This window comes from Stegostoma tigrinum, chromosome 5 (assembly GCF_030684315.1).
Source record: "Stegostoma tigrinum isolate sSteTig4 chromosome 5, sSteTig4.hap1, whole genome shotgun sequence".
Classification (NCBI taxonomy): domain Eukaryota; kingdom Metazoa; phylum Chordata; class Chondrichthyes; order Orectolobiformes; family Stegostomatidae; genus Stegostoma; species Stegostoma tigrinum.
The window spans coordinates 30,399,912-30,420,455 of record NC_081358.1 but is presented as its reverse complement, the minus strand read 5'-3'; the positions used below and the strand labels follow the sequence as shown (position 1 = coordinate 30,420,455).

The window sequence follows — 20,544 nt, the reverse complement described above, 5'->3', positions numbered from 1 at the left end:
TGCATGCTCCAGCTCCACCAAACCAAACACCCAGCACCTTCAGGTAGTCTGTCCTGACGGTGAAGGGGATGAAGGAGTGGTCGTCCCAGCTCCCGAAGAACATGACCTCGCTCTTACCCCTATTGACTTTGGCATCTGAGGCCAGTTCAAACTGGCCGCAGATGTCCAATAGTCTACTCACCGACCGACGATCGGCGCAGAAGACGGCGACATCGTCCATGTACAGGGAGGTCTTGACCTGAAGGCCTCCGCTGCCTGGGATAGTCACGCCCTTCAGGCTCACGTCCTTCCTGATGGATGTGGCGAAGGGCTCCACACAGCACACGAACAAGGCAGGAGAGCGCGGGCAGCCCTGCCTGACTCCAGATCTAACAGGAAAACTGTCTGATTCCCACCCGTTGATCGAGACTGCGCTAACGATGTTGGCGTAGTGCAGCCGGATCCAATTGCGGATGCCCTCCCCGAACCCCAATTTGGAGAGGACGTCCCTCATGTAACCATGAGAGACCCTGTCGAAGGCCTTCTCCTGGCCCAGGCTGACGAGGCAGGTGTCCACCCGTCTGTCCTGTACGTAGGCGATCGTATCCCTGATGAGCGCGAGGCTCTCAGCGATCTTCCTGCCCGGCACAGCACAGGTTTGGTCAGGGTGAATCACCGACTCCAGGACAGACCTGACCCGATTGGCTATGACCTTGGCCAGGATTTTGTAGTCCACGTTCAAAAATGAAATGGGACGCCAATTCTTAATTTCTTCCCTCTCCCCCTTCCACTTGTAAATGAGGGTGATGATGCCCATCCTCATGGACTTGAACATTTCTCCTGCCCGAAGCGCACTATCGCACACCTCCAGCAGGTCCTGGCCGACCAGGCCCCACAGAGTGGAATACAGCTCGACCGGTAAGCCGTCGCTTCCGGGAGTCCTATTCCTCTCCAAGGATTTGAGGGCTCTGGTCAGCTCGTCCAGGGATATCGGCCAGTCCAGCCACTCCCTCGTGCCGTCGTCTAAGACCTCCGTGATAGATGACAGGAATGACTCGGAGGCTGTGCTGTCTGTGGGCTTCGTGTCGTACAGTCCGGCTTAGAAGGATCTGCTGATCCTCAAAATGTCGGGCCGAGACGACGTCACCGAGCCATCGTCCTCCTTCAGCCGGCTAAGCACAGAGCTCTCTTTGTGCACCTTCTGAAAGAAGAAACGCGAGCACGTCTCGTCCTGCTCCACGGAGCGGACCCTGGACCGGAAGATTATCCGGGAGGCCTCCGCGGCGAAGAGCAAGGCTTGCTGGCCCCTCACCTCGTGGAGGTCCTCCGTGACATCGACCCCCATCAACTGCAGAAGGAGCAGTTTCTGCACCCTTTTCTGGAGTCGCGACAGCTTTCCCCGCCTCTCTCTTGCCTTCTGAACACCCTTGAGGACAAAGAACCTCTTGATGTTCTCCTTCACCGTCTCCCACCAGTCGCCCGGAGACTCAAAGAGGGGTTTCACGGTTCTCCAACCGGCGTACTCCCTCTTAAGCTCCTCGACGTTCTCTGGGTTCAACAGAGTCGTGTTGAGCTTCCACGTCCCCTTGCCAGCCGGCTGGTCGTCCTGTAAGTGACAGTCGGCCAGCAGGAGGCAGTGGTCAGAGAAGAACACCGGCTTGACACCGGTGGACCTGACCGAGAACATCTGTGACACAAACAGGAAGTTATCCTTGAGCGAATAGACCCGTCTGGCCGCGACCAGGTGTCCCTCCGCTGCACTCCGTCTGCAGGGGCGCTGAAGACATCGAGCGGCTTGGCGTCCTTCACCGTGCCCATCAGGAATCTGGACGTGACGTCCAGTTGACTCCCCCCACCCGCTGTCCCCACGCCGGATCTTCCATCTGCATCGATGATGCACCTTAAGTATCCGCCTAGGATGACCGGCCTGGACGTAGCCAGCAGGGGTGGAAGCCGCTGCAGGACGGCCAACCGCTCACTCCGTACCGCTGGGGCATACACATCGATCAGCCTCAGGGGAGCATTCCTGTAGGTGACGTCAGCCACTAGGAGGCACCCCCCCACCACCTCCTGAACTTGAGAGATGGTGAAGTTGCGCCCCCGCAGCAGAATAGCCAAGCCCGAGGAGCGACAGTCGTTACCCCCCGGCCAGATCAAAGGCCCACAGGTCCAGGCGCCGGACCATTTCCCGTACCTGCCGAGGTGCGGTATCCCGCACTCCTGCAGAAACAGGAGGTCCGCCTTGATGGTGGTCAGGTAGGCCAACGTGGACACAGATCTTGCGGTGGACTTGATGCTGCGCACATTAATGCTCGCAACTCGTACCCCCATTGTGGGCAGTGACCGCAGTACCCTCCCCAAGTCCAAGGTCCAGCCCCTCCATCTGTCCCTTCATGCCCATTGCCCGGGCTAACTGCTGGACGCTCTCCGGGCTCAGGAAACCGTCAGTGCTGCCTTCCGTGTGGCATCCCCCCGTCAGGGGTGCGGAGGCAGGAGCGTCCGGCTCTGGGTCAGGCTGGGGACGTGCTGTTTCCTCCTTCCCACCTGGAAGTTCCTGGGGGCCCTCTGGTGCCCCAGCAGCACTTGACTGGGTGTCGGAGGGAGCCTCAGGACGCCTCCTGTCACCTGGAAGCGGGGTGCTGCTTTCCTTCTCCCTTGAGATCTTTAACTTCTGCTTCGGGTGGGCCCTCTCCGAATCCCCCTCGTCAGAGGAGCTCTTATAGCCCCCCTGTAGCTGCCTCATCCCGCCTGATGGTTGTGGTTCCTGGGCCCGTCGACGGACCTTCCTCCTCGCTTTCCGGACCGTTGTCCACTCCCCTGGGTCGCCTGTCGCCGCCTCCATTGGCTCCGGGTTGTCGGGGGGGAAATCGGAGCCTGCAGGGGCGCTTTGCTGGCCTCGGGCCCATCCTGCGGGGCTGGGCCCTCCTGCACGGCCTGGCCCTCCTGCACATTAGTGGGGTCCTTGCTGGGCCGTGGTGCCTTCCTGTCCTCCGGGGGGGCTGGCCCCGCATTGCCCCTGCCGGTGACCTGGGCGTAGGTGGTCCCCCGCTGCGGGCATGCCCTATAGAGGTGGCCCGCTTCCCCGCAAAGGTTGCAGCTTTTCTCTTGTGGGTAATCCTTTGCAAGGTGTCCCTCCTCCCTGCAGTTCCTGCAGATGGTGGCTTTGCAGTCGGCCGCCACGTGACCTGACCTACCACAGGCATGGCAGACTTTAGGTTGCCCTGCATAGGTCAGGTAGCCCCTGCTCCCGCCGATCGCGAAGCTGGATGGTGGGTGTGCGACATTCCCGTCTGCGCCCATCCTCAGCGTCACCTTGACCTGCCTTTTACTCGTCCAGATGCCAAAGGGGTCCACGATGTCAGTTAGGTCCCCTTCCACCTTCACGTACCTTCCGAGGAAGGTCAGGACATCAACTGCTGGCACATGCGGGTTGTACATGTGTACAGTCACCATACGGCTCCTCTGCGCTGGCATCACAAACAGTGGGACAGCGGTCAATACAGAGAGGGGGCCCTCACCTCCCTTCTCCTTGAAAACCTCCAGGAAGCGCTCGCAAAGCTTGGCACTCCGGAAGGTCACATCGTAAAAGCCTCCTCCGGGGAAATCCTGCAGGCAGTAAATGTCTGCAGCAGCGAACCCACAACAGTCCAACAGGACCCTCTTCACGAAGAAGGTGCGGTCCACAGGTGCACCTTCATCCACCTTCTTTACACAAACACGGATGGTGTTCCGGACCCCCTGACCTGGGGCACGAGCACTTGCCGCAGCCATCGTTGCAGGTTGGCTGCTCCCCTGAACCAGCGTTAGGCCGAAGCCAGCATTAAGATCCACTGGTCGCAAGGGTGCACAGCCAACCCGACGTCCTGCTTTCACCTCCAAGACAGCACTCTCCTCCTCTCGGTCAACAAGAGAGTGGGTCTTATGTTGTTCCAGATATAAGCTGGTTCACTGAGCTTGAAGGTGTGTTCCCAGATGTTTCGTCACCATTCTAGGTAACATCATCAGTGAGCCTCCGATGAAGCGCTGTTATTATGTCCTGCTTTCTATTTATCTGTTTAGGTTTCCTTGGGTTGTTGATGTCATTTCCTGTGTTGGTGATGTCATTTCCTGTTCTTTTTCTCAGAGGATGGTAGATTGGCACCAAATCAAGGTGTTTGTTGATGGAATTCCGGTTGGAATGCCATGCTTCTAGGAATTCTCGTGCGTGTCTCTGTTTGGCTTGTCCTAGGATGGATGTGTTGTCCCAATCAAAGTGGTGTCCTTCCTCATCTGTATGTAAGGATACGAGTGATAGTGGGTAATGTTGTTTTGTCCCTAGCCTGACCCGGAGCCAGACTCTCCTGCCTCCGCACCCCTGATGGGGGGATGCCACCCGGAAGGCAGCACGGACGGTTTCCTGAGCCCGGAGAGCGTCCAGCAGTTAGCCCGGGCAATGGGCATGAAGGTACAGATGGAGGGGCTGGACCTTGGACTTGGGGAGGGTACTGCGGTCACTGCCCACAATGGGGATACGAGTTGCGAGCATTAATGTGCGCAGCGTTAAGTCATCCGCGAGATGTGTGTCCACGTTGGCCTACCTGACCACCATCAAGGCGGACCTGCTGTTTCTGCAGGAGTGCGGATACCGCACCTCGGCAGGCACGGGAAATGGTCCGGCGCCTGGACCTGTGGGCCTTTGATCTGGCCGGGGGGTAACGACTGTCGCTCCTCGGGCCTGGCTATTCTGCTGCGGGGGCGCAACTTCACCATCTCTCAAGTTCAGGAGGTGGTGGTGGGGTGCCTCCTAGTGGCTGACGTCACCTACAGGAACGCTCCCCTGAGGCTGATCGATGTGTATGCCCCAGCGGTACGGAGTGAGCGGTTGGCCGTCCTGCAGCGGCTTCCACCCCTGCTGGCTACGTCCAGGCCGGTCATCCTAGGCGGAGACTTCAACTGCATCATTGACGCAGATGGAAGATCCGGCGTGGGGACAGCGGGTGGGGGGAGTCAACTGGACGTCACGTCCAGATTCCTGATGGGCACGGTGAAGGACGCCGAGCTGCTCGACGACTTCAGCACCCCTGCAGACGGAGCGCAGCAGAGGTACACGTGGTCGCGGCCAGACGGGTCTATCCGCTCAAGGATAGACTTCCTGTTTGTGTCACGGATGTTTTCGGTCAGGTCCACCGGCGTCGAGCCGGTGTTCTTCTCTGACCACTGCCTCCTGCTGGCCGACTGTCACTTACAAGACGACCAGCCGGCCGGCAAGGGGACGTGGAAGCTCAACACGACTCTGTTGACACCAGAGAATGTCGAGGAGCTTAGGAGGGAGTACGCCGGTTGGAGAACCGTGAAACCCCTCTTTGAGTCTCCAGGCGACTGGTGGGAGACGGTGAAGGAGAACATCAAGAGGTTCTTTGTCCTCAAGGGTGTTCAGAAGGCAAGAGAGAGGCGGGGAAAGCTGTCACGACTCCAGAAAAGGGTGCAGAACCTGCTCCTTCTGCAGGTGATGGGGGTTGATGTCACGGAGGACCTCCGCGAGGTGAGGGGCCAGCAAGCCTCGCTCTTCGCCGCGGAGGCCTCCCGGATAATCTTCCGGTTCAGGGTCCGCTCCGTGGAGCAGGACGAGACGTGCTCGCGTTTCTTCTTTCAGAAGGTGCACAAAGAGAGCTCTGTGCTTAGCCGGCTGAAGGAGGACGATGGCTCGGTGACGTCGTCTCGGCCCGACATTTTGAGGATCAGCAGATCCTTCTATGCCGGACTGTACGACACGAAGCCCACAGACAGCACGGCCTCCAAGTCATTCCTGTCGTCTATCACGGAGGTCTTAGACGACAGCACGAGGGAGTGGCTGGACTGGCCGATATCCCTGGACGAGCTGACCAGAGCCCTCAAGTACTTGGAGAGGAATAGGACTCCCGGAAGCGACGGCTTACCGGTCGATCTGTATTCCACTCTGTGGGGCCTGGTCGGCCAGGACCTGCTGGAGGTGTGCGATAGTGCGCTTCGGGCAGGGGAAATGTGCAAGTCAATGAGGAAGGGCATCATCACCCTCATTTACAAGAGGAAGGGGGAGAGGGAAGAAATTAAGAATTGGCGTCCCATTTCACTTTTGAACGTGGACTACAAAATCCTGGCCAAGGTCATAGCCAATCGGGTCAGGTCTGTCCTGGAGTCAGTGATTCACCCTGACCAAACCTGTGCTGTGCCGGGCAGGAAGATCGCTGAGAGCCTCGCGCTCATCAGGGATACGATCGCCTACGTACAGGACAGACGGGTGGACACCTGCCTCGTCAGCCTGGACCAGGAGAAGGCCTTCGACAGGGTCTCTCATGGTTACATGAGGGACATCCTCTCCAAATTGGGGTTCGGGGAGGACATCCGCAATTGGATCCGGCTGCTCTACGCCAACATCGTTAGCGCAGTCTCGATCAACGGGTGGGAATCAGACAGTTTTCCTGTTAGATCTGGAGTCAGGCAGGGCTGCCCGCTCTCTCCTGCCTTGTTTGTGTGCTGTGTGGAGCCCTTCGCCGCCTCCATCAGGAAGGACATGAGCCTAAAGGGCGTGACTATCCCAGGCAGCGGAGGCCTTCAGGTCAAGACCTCCCTGTACATGGACGATGTCGCCGTCTTCTGCACCGATCGTCGGTCGGTGGGTAGACTGTTGGACATCTGCGGCCAGTTTGAACTGGCCGCGGGTGCCAAAGTCAATAGGGGTAAGAGCGAGGTCATGTTCTTCGGGAGCTGGGACGACCGCTCCTTCATCCCCTTCACCGTCAGGACAGACTACCTGAAGGTGCTGGGTGTTTGGTTTGGTGGAGCTGGGGCGTGCACTAAGACTTGGGAGGAGCGTATCTCCAAATTGAAGCAGAAGCTGGGCAGGTGGACGCTCCAGCCCCTCTCCATCGCGGGTAAGAACCTGGTTGTCAGGTGCGAGGGGCTTTCGGTACTGTTGTATGTGGTGCAGGCCTGGCCTATTCCCTGGACCTGCGCCGCTGCGGTCACCCGGGCCATCTTCCACTTCATTTGGGGGTCGAGGATGGAGCGGGTCCGCAGAGACACCATGTACAAAGACCTGGGAAATGGGGGAAAGGGCGTACCGAACGCCACCCTCGCCCTGACGGCTACCTTTGTGTGTGGCTGCATCAAGCTGTGCATAGATCCTCAGTATGCAAACACCAAGTGTCACTACTTACTGAGGTTCTACCTGTCCCCGGTGTTGCGAAGGATGGGCCTGGCCTTGTTGCCGCAGAACGCTCCGAGTAGTTGGACCGTTCCGTACCACCTGTCCTTCGTGGAGAAATTTTTGAAAGGAAACACCTTTGACCACAAGGCCGTCAGGCAGTGGTCAGCACGTAGTATCCTCGAGACCCTTCGGGAAAAGGAGAGGGTGGATCCCGTCGTGTGGTTCCCCATGCAGACTGCCAAAGTCGTTTGGCAGAATGCCTCATCACCAGAACTTTCAAACAAGCACAAGGACATTGCTTGGCTGGCGGTGAGAGGGGCTCTGCCAGTGAGATCCTTTATGCATGCCCGGAATCTCTGCACCACCGCACGCTGCCCTCGGGGTGGCTGCGGGGGGGGGACGAGACTGTCGATCACCTCCTTCTGGAGTGTGCCTATGCGCATGAGGTCTGGAGGGGGATGCAGTGTTATTTGTCGAGGTTCGTCCCGAGCAGCTCCGTGACGCGGGACTCCGTGCTGTACGGGCTGTTTCCGGGGACGCATACCGAGACCAACATCATCTGCGCCTGGAGGACCATCAATGCGGTGAAAGACGCTCTTTGGTCTGCCCGCAACTTGCTGGTCTGCCAGCTGAAAGAACTGACCCCCTGTGTTGCAGGCTGGCGCACTCCAAGGTCCAGGACTACGTGCTGAGGGACGCGCTGAAGCTTGGGGCAGCTGCCGCCAAGGCGCGTTGGGGAAAGACCACAGTATGAAACCCCTCGTCCACCAAAGGAAAAAGAACCCTATCTGGTAATGGGCCCAGCTGGCGCCTTCCCCAACTGGTCAGGGGGCCAACTGGGACTGTGCGGGGTGACGACTGCCGGGGCGGTTTCTTTGCTTTGTTTTTTTTCCCTCTGTTTTGTTTTATCCTTTAGTTGGTGTACGTACCCCCTGGGTAACCCGGAGCGGCTTGCATGACTGGGTAGGTGTATAAATGTTTTATTTTTTGTACATTCTATGAATAAAGTATATTTTTTCAAACAAAAAGGTGACGAAACATCTGAAAACTAACCTTCCAGCTCAGCGAGCAAACTCACATCCAGTAGAAAATCTCTCCATAAAGACTGTTTGTTGTGGACTCATTTGGCTAAGTTAAACTGGACAGCCTATCAATATTCCCATGGAAGTTGAATTTCTGATATTTAAGTGTATCAGCGTGAGCTGATTGTAATCTTAGATAACCTTCTTCACTGACCACTACCATTTAATTACTTTACTAATGATTCTCTGCTTGTAGAGAATTAAATATTGCATTGAATCACATTGTAAGACTGGAATAAATTTAATTCTTGGAGGCAAGTTAGCTTGTTTTTAAAATGAAAATAAAACTTACTGTTTGTTTTTTTAATCCACAGATACTGAAATTCAACTCAGGAAAGATATGGTGTTTTGTCAAAGTTTGGTGGCTACAGTTTGCGCTTTCTCAGAACAGTTATTAGCTGCATTACATCAGATGTATGACACCAACAGCCAATATGAAACTGAGACACAGGAATCCAGTAGAAAATGGTTGGAGCAAATAGCCAATGTAGGGATCCTCTTTAACTTCCAGTCACTGCTGTCTCCTAATCTGGTAAGATGTTCTGATATCACTTCTAATTTATATTATTTATCTGATTGGTGTGACTGATTTAAGATGTATCCAGCTTAGAAGCACCACCTGCAGGTTCAAAAACAAGTACGTTATAAATTGCAGGTACTTTATTTTATTCATTTATGGGATGTGGACATGGCTAGCTGCGTCAGCATTTATTGCCCATCCCTAGTTTCCCTTGAGAAGGTGGTAGTGAGCTGCCTTCTTGAACTGCTGCAGTCCACCTGCTGTAGGTTGAACCCACAATGCTATTAGAGAGGGAATTCCAGGGTTTAGACCCAGTGACGGGAATGAACGGCCATATATTTAGAAGACAGGATGATGGACAGATTGTAACGGAACTTGAAGGTAGTGGTGTTCCCATGTATCTACTGCCCTTGCCCTTCTAGATGGAAGTGGTCGTGGGTTTGGAAGGTGCTGTCTGAGGATCTTCGGTGAAGTGCATCTTGTAGATCGTACACACTGCTGCTACTGAGCTTCGGTGGTGGAGGGAGTGAAAGCTGGTGGATGCAATGTCAATAAAGTGGCTGCTTTGTCCTGATATTGAATGAAAATGGGTGGTGCTTAGATTGTCTCTTCTTGGTGATGGTCATAGCCTGGCATTTGTGTGGAGCAAATGTTAACTGCCATTTGTCAGCCTAAGCCTGAATATTGTCCAGTACTTATTGCATTTGAACATGGACTGCCTCAGTATCTGAGGAGTGACAAATGGTGTTGAACATTGTGGAGTCATTGCTGAACATTCCTACTTCTGACCTTATGATGGAGGGAAGGCCGTCAAAGAAGCAGCTGAAGATGGTTGGACCCTGGACACTCCCCCGAGGACCTTCTATAGAGATGTCCTGAAGCTGAGACGACTGACCTCCTAACAACCACAACTGTCTTCCTTGTGTCCAGTATGACTCCAACCACCAGAGGATTTGCCCCTGATTCCCAATGATTCCAGCTTTGCTAGCACTCCTTGATGTCACACTTGGTGGAAAACAGCCTCAATGTGAAGGGCTGTCATTCTCATCTCAAACTCTGGAATTCAGCTCTTCAGGTATAGTATCAGGACATAATGTACTGGTGAGCAGTGGCTGCCTCACAGGGCCATTGACTTGAGTTCAATTCCACCCTTGGGTAACTGTGGGCAGTTTGCACGTTCTCCCCTGTCTGCATCGATTTTCTTTGGGAGCTCCGGTTTTCTCCCACAGTCCAAAGATTGCAAGTTAGGTGAATTGCCATGCTAAATTGCCTATTGTGTCCAAGGATGTGTTGGTTAGGTGGATTAGCCATGGGCAATGCAGGGTTACAGGGTTAGGGTCAGAGAATGGGTCTAGGTGGAATGCTGTTCAGAGGGTCAGTGTGGACTTGGTGGGCCAAAGGGCCTACATAGACACTGTGGTGATTCCATGATACAGTTATTACAATGTTATTCAATGCAATAATTAATACCCAATAAACAGAGAACTCATAAATTTTAGAAGTTATGAAGTTATAATTTGAATAGTTTAACTGGTAAAAAGAAGAATAAGAAGTCACTGCTTAGAAAAAAGTATATAACCGCAGACACCCACACTGTCCTGGAATTTTGTGGAATAACAAGTTGTAGGATCTCCTATGTCAGATGTTGCTCTGATTTGGAATGTAAAGGAACAGAAGTAGGATATAATGCCCATTGGGAGATAGCAAGAACTGCAGATGCTGGAGTTAGAGATAAGTGTGGAGCTGGAGAAATACAGCAGGTCAGGCAGCATCAGAGGAGCAGGAAAGTGGTCGTTTTGGGTCAAGATCCTTCATCAGAACTGGGGAGGGGAATGGAGCTGAGAAATAGATTGAGGGAGGAGAGGTAGGACTGGGGAAGGTTGGTGGGATAGTGATAGGTGGGTGCAGGTAGGCAGTGGTGGGGATTGGTCATGGGAAGGTTGAGGCAGATAGGAGGGGAAGAGGGTGGACAGGTTGTGTCAGATCAAGGAAGCGGAGATGACCAGGAGGTTTGGAAATGAGATGAGGCCAGGTGTGTGGAGATTTTAAAACTGGTGAATTCCATGTCGAGGCCATTGGGCAGTCGGCTCCCGAGGTGGAATATGAGGTGTTGCTTCTTCAGTTTGCAGGTGGCGTCATTGTGACACTGGTGGAGGCCCAGGATGGACATGTCACCCAGGGATTGGGAGGGGGAGATACAACAGTTGACAACTGCAAGGTGTTGATTATAGCATACAGAACGCAGATACACCGTGAATCAGCTACCGAGTCTGAGCTTAGTCTCACTGATGTAGAGGCAGCCATATCGGGACCAACAGTTATAGTAGATCAGGTTGGAGGACATACAGCTGAACCCTGTCGGATTTGGAAAGTTTGTCTGGGGCGCTGGATGGAGGTGAGAGAGGAGGTGCAGGGGCAGGGGGGTTCTGCTGTATTCTGCCCATTGGACCTGCTCAGCAGTTCAGTTAAATTCTGCTTGGTTTACACCCCAGATCCATTTCTTGCTTTTTTTCAACTTACCTAGATAACCTTACCACTACACATATCTTAATCTGGAAAACTCCAATTGGCTCAATACCTAACCTCATGATACCTATCATATTTATATCTCAACATATGATCTAGTGAGTAAATTACTAAAATAAGAATAGTCAAACAATTCCAAAGCATGCAACATATTGCAATGGAATCATGGTTTCAAAGTAGGAGTTTAGGGTCTGACCCTGACTGCAATAGAATTTGAACCTTCAGGTTTCTTAGAAAACTAAATCTAAAACTGAAATGGAAACTTCAGATTCAAAGCTGATTAAAACCAGACAAAATGATGTCCACCTGTTGTAGCTCAGATTCTCATGGTGCAGTGAAAGTAATTGAGGAAACGTGAATATAAAGGTTGTACCTGGGAGCTGTGATGATAGATAAAAGGTGCTGACACTGCCTCAGTCATTTTGAAAGAATCGATTGACCAGTTCTGGCCAAACTGTGCACTGGGTAGTTCCTGAGGGCCCTGAGCTGCTAAATCAGTGGCTAAGTCCTTAAAGAAATGGAGCGGGCATTCTGACTGAGGAAGTTGAGGACTTTGTCAGGCTTTATGTTTGAAATTAGTGCCATATGTAACCTGAACAAGCTGAAGGGTGAGCAACCAAGAGGTTATCTTTCCCATCTACCATTTTATAAGACCGTAAGACCATAAGACATTAGGGCATTCAGCCCATCGAGTCTGCTCCGTCATTCAAACATGGCTGATTAAATTTCTCGACCCCATTCTCCTGCTTTCTCCCCATAACCCTTGATCCCTTTTGATAATCAAGAACCTATCTATCTCCGTCTTAAATATACTCAGTGACTTTCTTCCACAGCCTTCTGTAGCAGTGAATTCCATAGATTCACCACTCTTTGGCTGAAGAAGTATCTCCTTATCCCCGATCTAAAAGGTCTTCTCGTTATCAAAGGCTGTGCCCGTGGGTCCTCGTCTCACCGTCCAATGGAAGCATCTTTCCAACATCCACTCTATCCAGGCCATTCAGTATTCTGTAAGTTTCAATTTTATGGGATCACAGGTCAAGGATGGACAGGAAGCCTGGGGAGTTTCACTGTCATTTCATCACTCTACTGGAGTCAAACTTCCAGAGTCCACACAATTACAGAATAATATGGATAATCACAAGATGCCATCTGTGGTTCTATACTTTTCCAGAGGCTGCACTATTGAGACAATCAATGGGTAATCTTAGAAATTGATGAATGTCTGTTCCTATTTCTTTTGTTCTTCACCACTGCAACAATCTGGCCAATGTAATATCAGAGCAAATTAAACCACCGACAAAATTAGAATATGATAATTACAGGCTACATTTTCAATGCTGTGTCTTTAGGCATCAGTTTCATGTGGAGCATTGCATGTTGAGGAACAATTATGGCCATGGGTCTCAGGAGAAAAGACTTGAACCACAGGGATTTCTATCATTTCAAATGGAATTGTACATTTCATCAAAACATTTAACAATCTATCAGGAGCTGAAGAATAGCATGGATTGACAAAAACACTGCATGTGGAATGTGAATCACACAGAGTACTCAAAAGTAAAAGCCCATGTGTGAGAATTTTAAAGTAGATACATGCTGACTTTCTTCTCTGGCACTGGGCTGTATTCCTCCCATGCCTGGAATAAATACATTTTCAAAGAATAGAATGATCAGATGGAAAATTGGTGTGCAAAAGGCCACATGAGATGCAAGGACTCCACCTAGTTATGTTAACATTTTTGCAGATTTACTACTAACGTGTATTTCAGATATGTACTCATATGACCTTTAACACTGGTAGAAGTGAATCAAATTCACCACTCTGCTTGTTGTGCTTAAACATTTCCTTTTTCACTTTGCAAGTTATCGATTGATTAAATTGTGCTCTTATTGTACAAATTTACAATTAAGGAAAGGGTTTGCAAAAGAACATTGCCAAAAATATAAGTAAATTAATGCGGTGCTTTTCAGTAAATAATGTGGAGCATCAATGATAGCAGTTTCTGGGGGCAATTCAGGAGGCACAACAGAAATTCATCCCAAGGAAGAAGAAACAGAGTCGGGGAAGATGAGACAACCATGGATGACAAAGGAAGTCAAGAACAGCAGAAAGCTAAAGAGAAAAGCATGTAATGTGGGGAAGATTAATGGAGAGCTAGAGGATTAGGAAGCCTTTAAAAACCAGCAGAGGATAACTAAAAAAGTGATAAGAAGGGAGAAAATGAAACATGAGAGTAAGCTAGTTAATAATATGAAAGAAGATTGCATGAATTTTATTTTAGATTTTAAAAGGTAAGAGAGAGGCAAGAGTGGACATGGAGTATTGGAAGATGAGGCTAAAAAGGTCGTAATGGGGAACAAAGAAATGGCAGAGGAACAGAATAAGTATGATGCATCAGTTTTCACAGCGGAAGACACTAGCAACATAGCAGAATGTCAAGAGAGTCAGGGAGCAGAGGTGAGTGACATGCAAGGTTCATGCCAGATTGAGATTTTTAAACATAGAACTATGAACAGACCATTTATTCTGCTGATAATGAAATGTGAGGCTGGATGAACACAGCAGGCCCAGCAGCATTTCAGGAACACAAAAGCTGACGTTTCGGGCCTAGACCCTTCATCAGAGAGGGGGATGGGGTGAGGGTTCTGGAATAAATAGGGAGAGAGGGGGAGGCGGACTGAGGAAGGAGAGAAAAGAAGATAGGTGGAGAGGAGAGTATAGGTGGGGAGGTAGGGAGGGGAGAGGTCAGTCCAGGGAAGATGGACAGGTCAAAGAGGTGGGATGAGGTTAGTAGGTAGGAAATGGAGGTGCGGCTTGGGGTGAGAGGAAGGGATGGGTGAGAGGAAGAACAGGTTAGGGAGGCAGAGACAGGTTGGACTGGTTTTGGGATGCAGTGGGTGGAGGGGAGGAGCTGGGCTGGTGGTGTGGTGCAGTGGGGGGAGGGGACGAACTGGGCTGGTTTTGGGATGCGGTGGGGGAACGGGAGATTTTGAAGCTGGTGAAGTCCCCATTGATACCATTGGGCTGCAGGGTTCCCAAGCGGAATATGAGTTGCTGTTCCTGCAACCTTCGGGTGGCATCATTGTGGCACTGCAGGAGGCCCATGATGGATGTGTCATCTAAAGAATGGGAGGGGGAGTGGAAATGGTTTACGACTGGGAGGTGCAGTTGTTGATAGCGAACCGAGCGGAGGTGTTCTGCAAAGCGGTCCCCAAGCCTCCGCTTGGTTTCCCCAATGTAGAGGAAGCCACACCGGGTACAGTGGATGCAGTATACCACATTGGCAGATGTGCAGGTGAACCTCTGCTTAATGTGGAAAGTCATCTTGGGGCCTGGGATAGGGGTGAGGGAGGAGGTGTGGGGGCAAGTGTAGCATTTCCTGCGGTTGCAGGGGAAGGTGCTGGGTGTGGTGGGGTTGGAGGGCAGTGTGGAGCGAACAAGGGAGTCACGGAGAGAGTGGTCTCTCCGGAAAGCAGACAGGGGTGGGGATAGAAAATTGTCTTGGGTGGTGGGGTCGGATTGTAGATGGCGGAAGTGTCAGAGGATGATGCGTGGTATCCGGAGGTTGGTGGCGTGGTGTGTGAGAACGAGGGGGATCCTCTTTGGGTGGTTGTGGCGGGGGCGGGGTGTGAGGGATGTGTTGCGGGAAATGCGGGAGACGCGGTCAAGGGTGTTCTCGACCACTGTGGGGGGATAGTTGCGGTCCTTGAAGAACTTGGACATCTGGGATGTGCGGGAGTGGAATGCCTCATCGTGGGAGCAGATGCGGTGGAGGTGGAGGAATTGGGAATAGGGGATGGAATTTTTGCAGGAGGGTGGGTGGGCGGAGGTGTATTCTAGGTAGCTATGTGAGTCGGTGGGCTTGAAATGGACATCAGTTACAAGCTGGTTGCCTGAGATGGAGACTGAGAGATCCAGGAAGGTGAGGGATGTGCTGAAGATGGCCCAGGTGAACTGAAGGTTGGGGTGGAAGGTGTTGGTGAAGTGGATGAACTGTTCGAGCTCCTCTGGGGAGCAAGAAGTGGCGCCGATAGAGTCATCAATGTACCGGAGCAAGAGGTGGGGTTTGGGGCCTGTGTAGGTGCGGAAGAGGGACTGTTCCACGTAACCTACAAAGAGGTAGGCATAGCTGGGCCCATGCGGGTGCCCATGGCCACCACCTTAGTCTGTAGGAAGTGGGAGGAATCGAAAGAGAAGTTGTTGAGGGTGATCACGAGTTCGGCTAGGCGGATGAGGGTGTCGGTGGAGGGGGTCTGGTCGGGCCTGCGGGACAGGAAGAAGCAGAGGGCCTTGAGGCCATCTGCATGCGGAATACAGGTGTAAAGGGACTGGACGTCCATGGTCAAAATGAGATGTTGGGGGTCAGGGAATTGGAAGTCCTGGAGGAGGTGGAGGGTGTGGGTGGTGTCACGGACGTAGGTAGGGAGTCCCTGGACCAAAGAGGAGAAAATGGAGTCCAGATAGGTGGAGATGAGTTTGGTGGGGCAGGAGCAGGCTGAGACGATGGGTCGACCAGGGCAGGCAGGTTTGTGGATTTTGGGAAGGAGATAGAAACGGGCCGTGCGGGGTTGGGGAACAATGAGGTTGGAGGCTGTGGGTGGGAGGTCCCCTGAGGTGATGATGTCATGAATGGTGTTGGAGATGATGGTTTGGTGCTCGGGTGTGGGGTCATGATCGAGGGGGCGGTAGGAGGTGGTGTCGGAGAGTTGGCGTCTGGCCTCGGCGATGTAGAGGTCAGTGCGCCATACTACCACTGCGCCACCCTTGTCTGCGGGTTTGATGATGAGGTTGGGGTTGGAGCAGAGGGCTGCCCATTCTGCGGGGGAGAGGTTGGAGTGGGTGAGAGCGGTGGAGAGGTTGAGGCGGTTAATGTCTCGACGGCAGTTAGAGATGAAGAGGTCGAGGAAAGGTAGGAGGCCTGGGGGTGGTGTCCAGGAGGAGGACTTGTGTTGGAAGCGGTGAAGGGGTCAGTGGAGGGAGGGTTAGGTTCCCGGTTGAAGAAGGAGGCGTGGAGGAGAAGACGGCGGAAAAACTGTTCTATGTCCAATTGTGACTGGTATTCGTTGATGTGTGGTTGTAGGGGGACAAAGGTGAGCCCCTTACTAAGGACTGACCGTTCGTCCTCAGTTAATGGGAGGTCTGGGGGACCCCACAGTGGTCGAGAATGCCCTTGACCGCGTCTCCCGCATTTCCCGCAACACATCCCTCACACCCCGCCCCCGCCACAACCGCCCAAAGAGGATCCTCCTCGTTCTCACACACCACGCCACCAACCTCCGGATACAACGCATCATCCTACGACACTTCCGCCATCTACAATCCGACCCCACCACCCAAAACATTTTTCCATTCCCACCCCTGTCTGCTTTCCGGAGAGACCACTCTCTCCGTGACTCCCTTGTTCGCTCCACACTGCCCTCCTACCCCACCACACCCGGCACCTTCCCCTGCAACCGCAGGAAATGCTACACTTGCCCCCACACCTCCTCCCTCACCCCTATCCCAGTCCCCAAGATGACTTTCCACATTAAGCAGAGGTTCACCTGCACATCTGCCAATGTGGTATACTGCATCCACTGTACCCGGTGTGGCTTCCTCTACATTGGGGAAACCAAGCGGAGGCTTGGAGACCGCTTTGCAGAACACCTCCGCTTGGTTCGCAATAAACAACTGCACCTCCCAGTCGTAAACCATTTCCACTCCCCCTCCCATTCTTTAGATGACATGTCCATCATGGGCCTCCTGCAGTGCCACAGTGATGCCACCCGAAGGTTGCAGGAACAGCAACTCATATTCCGCTTGGGAACCCTGCAGCCCAATGGTATCAATGGGGACTTCACCAGCTTCAAAATCTCCCCTTCCCCCACTGCATCCCAAAACCAGCCCAGTTTGTCCCCTCCCCCCACTGCACCACACCACCAGCCCAGCTCCTCCCCTCCACCCACTGCATCCCAAAACCAGTCCAACCTGTCTCTGCCTCCCTAACCTGTTCTTCCTCTCACCCATCCCTTCCTCCCACCCCAAGCCGCACCTCCATCTCCTACCTACTAACCTCATCCCACCTCCTTGACCTGTCCGTCTTCCCTGGACTGACCTATCCCCTCCCTACCTCCCCACCTATACTCTCCTCTCCACCTATCTTCTCTCTCTATCTTCAGTCCGCCTCCCCCCTCTCTCCCTATTTATTCCAGAACCTCCACCGCATCCCCCTCTCTGATGAAGGGTCTAGGCCCGAAACATCAGCTTTTGTGCTCCTGAGATGCTGCTTGGCCTGCTGTGTTCATCCAGCCTCACATTTCATTTTCTTGGATTCTCCAGCATCTGCAGTTCCCATTATCACATTTATTCTACTGAATTTGCTGTGCTATTCAGTTAATCATCTACCTCAATGCCACTTTCCTGTCCTATCTCCATCTCCATTAGTCTTCAGAATTCTTTTGATTTTTACCTTGAACTTGCTCAATGATTGTGTTTCCTCTGGGTATATAATTTCAAAGGTTCACCACTCTGTGCGTGAAGGAATTCCTCCTCACCTCAAACTTAAATGGCCTACCCCTTTTCCTGAGATTATCATCTCTGGTTTCAGACTCACCAGCTAAGGGAAACGGCTTACCTACATCCACCCTCTTGGAACCAGTAAGAATTAAGATTTTTTTCAATGAGGTTTCTCTTCATTTTTTTGAAACTCTAGGAAATACAGACCCAATCTCTGCTCTTAAACCAATCTTGTCATCTCAAGGATTAATGTGGTGAACGTCCATTGTATTACCTCATGGTGACCAACATTATGCACCTCACATATGGTACTACAGACTTTTCAGGCACGACTGCTGCTTAATGAAGCTGTTCTAACTCAATCTTATTTTACCACACACTTCCAAGTACTCTGCAATCTTATTCTTAAAAATGGACTTTAAAATCTTATCAGTGACCAAGGGCATGCTATCCAGCGTGTAGTTTCCCATCTTCTGCCCCCCTTCCTTTTCAAACAGGGTTGTTAGATTAGCTGTTTTGCAATCCTCTGGCACCCTTCGCGACGCCAGGGATTCATGAAGGATCACATCAATGCCTCTGCAATTGTCTCAGCTATTTCCTTCAGAATCCTGGGGCAGCACGGTGACTCAGTGGTTAGTGCTGCTGCCTCACAGCGCCAGTGACCCAGGTTCAGTTCCATCCTCAGGCGACTGTCTGTGCGGAGTTTGCACATTCTCCCTGTGTCTGTGGAGGATTTCTCTGGGTGCTCTGGTTTCCTCTCACAGTCCAAAGATGTACAGGCTAGGTGGATTAGCCATGATAAATGTGCGATTACAGGTCTGGATGGAATGCTCTTTGGAGGGTTGGTACATGCTTGATGGGTCAAACATCATCCTTCCACACTGTAGATTCTAGTCCATCTGGTCTGTGTTACTTATCCACTTTCTCCTCCCTGATGGCCACGACACTCACCTCTGCCCCTGACTCTCTTGAAGTTCTGGTATGCTGCTAGTGTCTTCCACTGTGGAAACTGATGCAACATACCTGTTCAGTTCCTCTGCCATTTCTTTGTTCCCAATTACTGCTACTCCAGCCTCATCTTCCAATAATCCAATGTCTGCTCTTGCCTCTCTCTTACCTTTTAAAATCTAAAATAAAATTCCTGCAATCTTCTTCTATATTACTAACTAGCTTACTCTCATATTTCATTTTCTCCCCCCTTATTGCTTTCTTAGTTATCCTCTGCTGGTTTTTAAAGTCTTCCTAATCCTCTAGCTCCCCACTAATCTTCACCACATTATATGCTTTTTCTTTTGCCTTTCTGCAGTTCCTCAGTTCCTTTGTCAGCCATGGTTGTCTCATGTTCTCCTTACTGTGTTTCTTCTTCCTTGGGATGAATTTCTGTTGTGCCTCCTGAATTCCCCCAGAAACTCCTATCATTGCTGCTCCACCATCTCCCCTGCCAGGCTTCCCTTCCAGTTGACTCTGGCCAGCTCCTGCCTCAAGTCTATGTAGTTACCTTTTACTAAATTGTAATACTGTTACATCTGATTCCAGTTTCTCCTTCTGAAACTGCAGGGTGAATTTTATCATATTATCATCACTGCCTTCTAGGGGTTCCTTCACCATCTTAATCAAGACTGCCTCATTCCATAACATCAAATCCAGAATTGTATGATTCCTAGTAAACTCCACCACAAGCTGCTCCAAATAAAAATCTCATAGAAATTCCACACATTCCTTTTCTTGTGATCTGCTACCAGCTTGATTTTTCCCTGATGTACACCTGTACACAGAGGCCCTCCATGGTTATTGTAATAGCACCTTCCTTACGTGCTTTTTCCATTTCCTTACTTATTTTCCTCTCCACATCCTGGCTACGGTTACTACTCTACTCCCATCAAGGTCCTTTTCCTTTATGGTTCCTCAACTCTACTCACATAAATTCTAGATCTTCTGTCTCTATGTAGATTTCTTGCTATTGATTTAATTTCATTTCTTTCTAACAAGGGAGCCTATGTCTCCATGATATCTCCAGCATTGAACCTGCCAATTTCAATCTGTGGAACAAGTTCGTTGACCTTGTTCTGTATACTGCATGAATTTATTTACAACATCTTCAGTCCTGCATTGACTGTCCCCCTCTCATAGTTGTCCCCATATCTGCTTTCAAGTTCCCTCTGAGATGAATGTGTAGACTGTCTTCATGGCAAATCAGCTTTTCACAGTAGTTTTCAAATAAAAGTGTGTGTGTGTGTTTTAAATTCTTATAACAGCTCCTTCCCCGAGTACTGATGATCACTGTTAACACTGTGAATTACTCCTGGTGTCTGATTAAGGGAAAAAAAAGGGATGTCGAAGCATCATTAAAGCCTGTAAGATTATGTTACAAAAAAAATGACCCTCCTTCTGTGCACATTTTCCCATTTGCCCCTGTAATTTAACCCCATCATTTTGAATGAACAATTACCTCAATTTAGTGACCTCTTGGATCATTTTCTTTCTGATTATTTGCACTGCACCATTCACTATTCAAAGGAATAGAATTTTGATTTGTAACTGCTTGCATTGTTAGAATGGCAAAGCTTTTACAAATAAGTAGAAAGGAAGATTGTTGCTAAAGTAATTGCTGACCTCTTAGACTGGCACTTAATGTGGTAATTGCAGTGACTTTGAACAAGAATTTTGTGTCAGTCTTAATGGGAGAAGACATAGAAAACTTGTCAAGAATGGCAGAAAATCAAGAGAGTAAAGGAAGGCAAGAATTTAAAACAATCAATGGCTCTGAAGAAATGGC

At 51.1% G+C, this 20,544-nt stretch overlaps 1 protein-coding gene across 3 annotated transcripts in view; it reads left to right on the top strand.

The window, feature by feature from the left end:
- The window catches only part of prex2 (phosphatidylinositol-3,4,5-trisphosphate-dependent Rac exchange factor 2), a 316,787-nt gene that overhangs the window by 218,821 nt on the left and 77,422 nt on the right, over positions 1 to 20,544 (top strand). For all 3 annotated transcript variants that reach the window (XM_059645886.1, XM_048529759.2, XM_059645884.1), the window contains one exon: positions 8,541 to 8,758. In XM_059645886.1, coding sequence (XP_059501869.1) covers positions 8,541 to 8,758 — 218 coding nt within the window. The remainder of the gene's footprint in view (positions 1 to 8,540; positions 8,759 to 20,544) is intronic.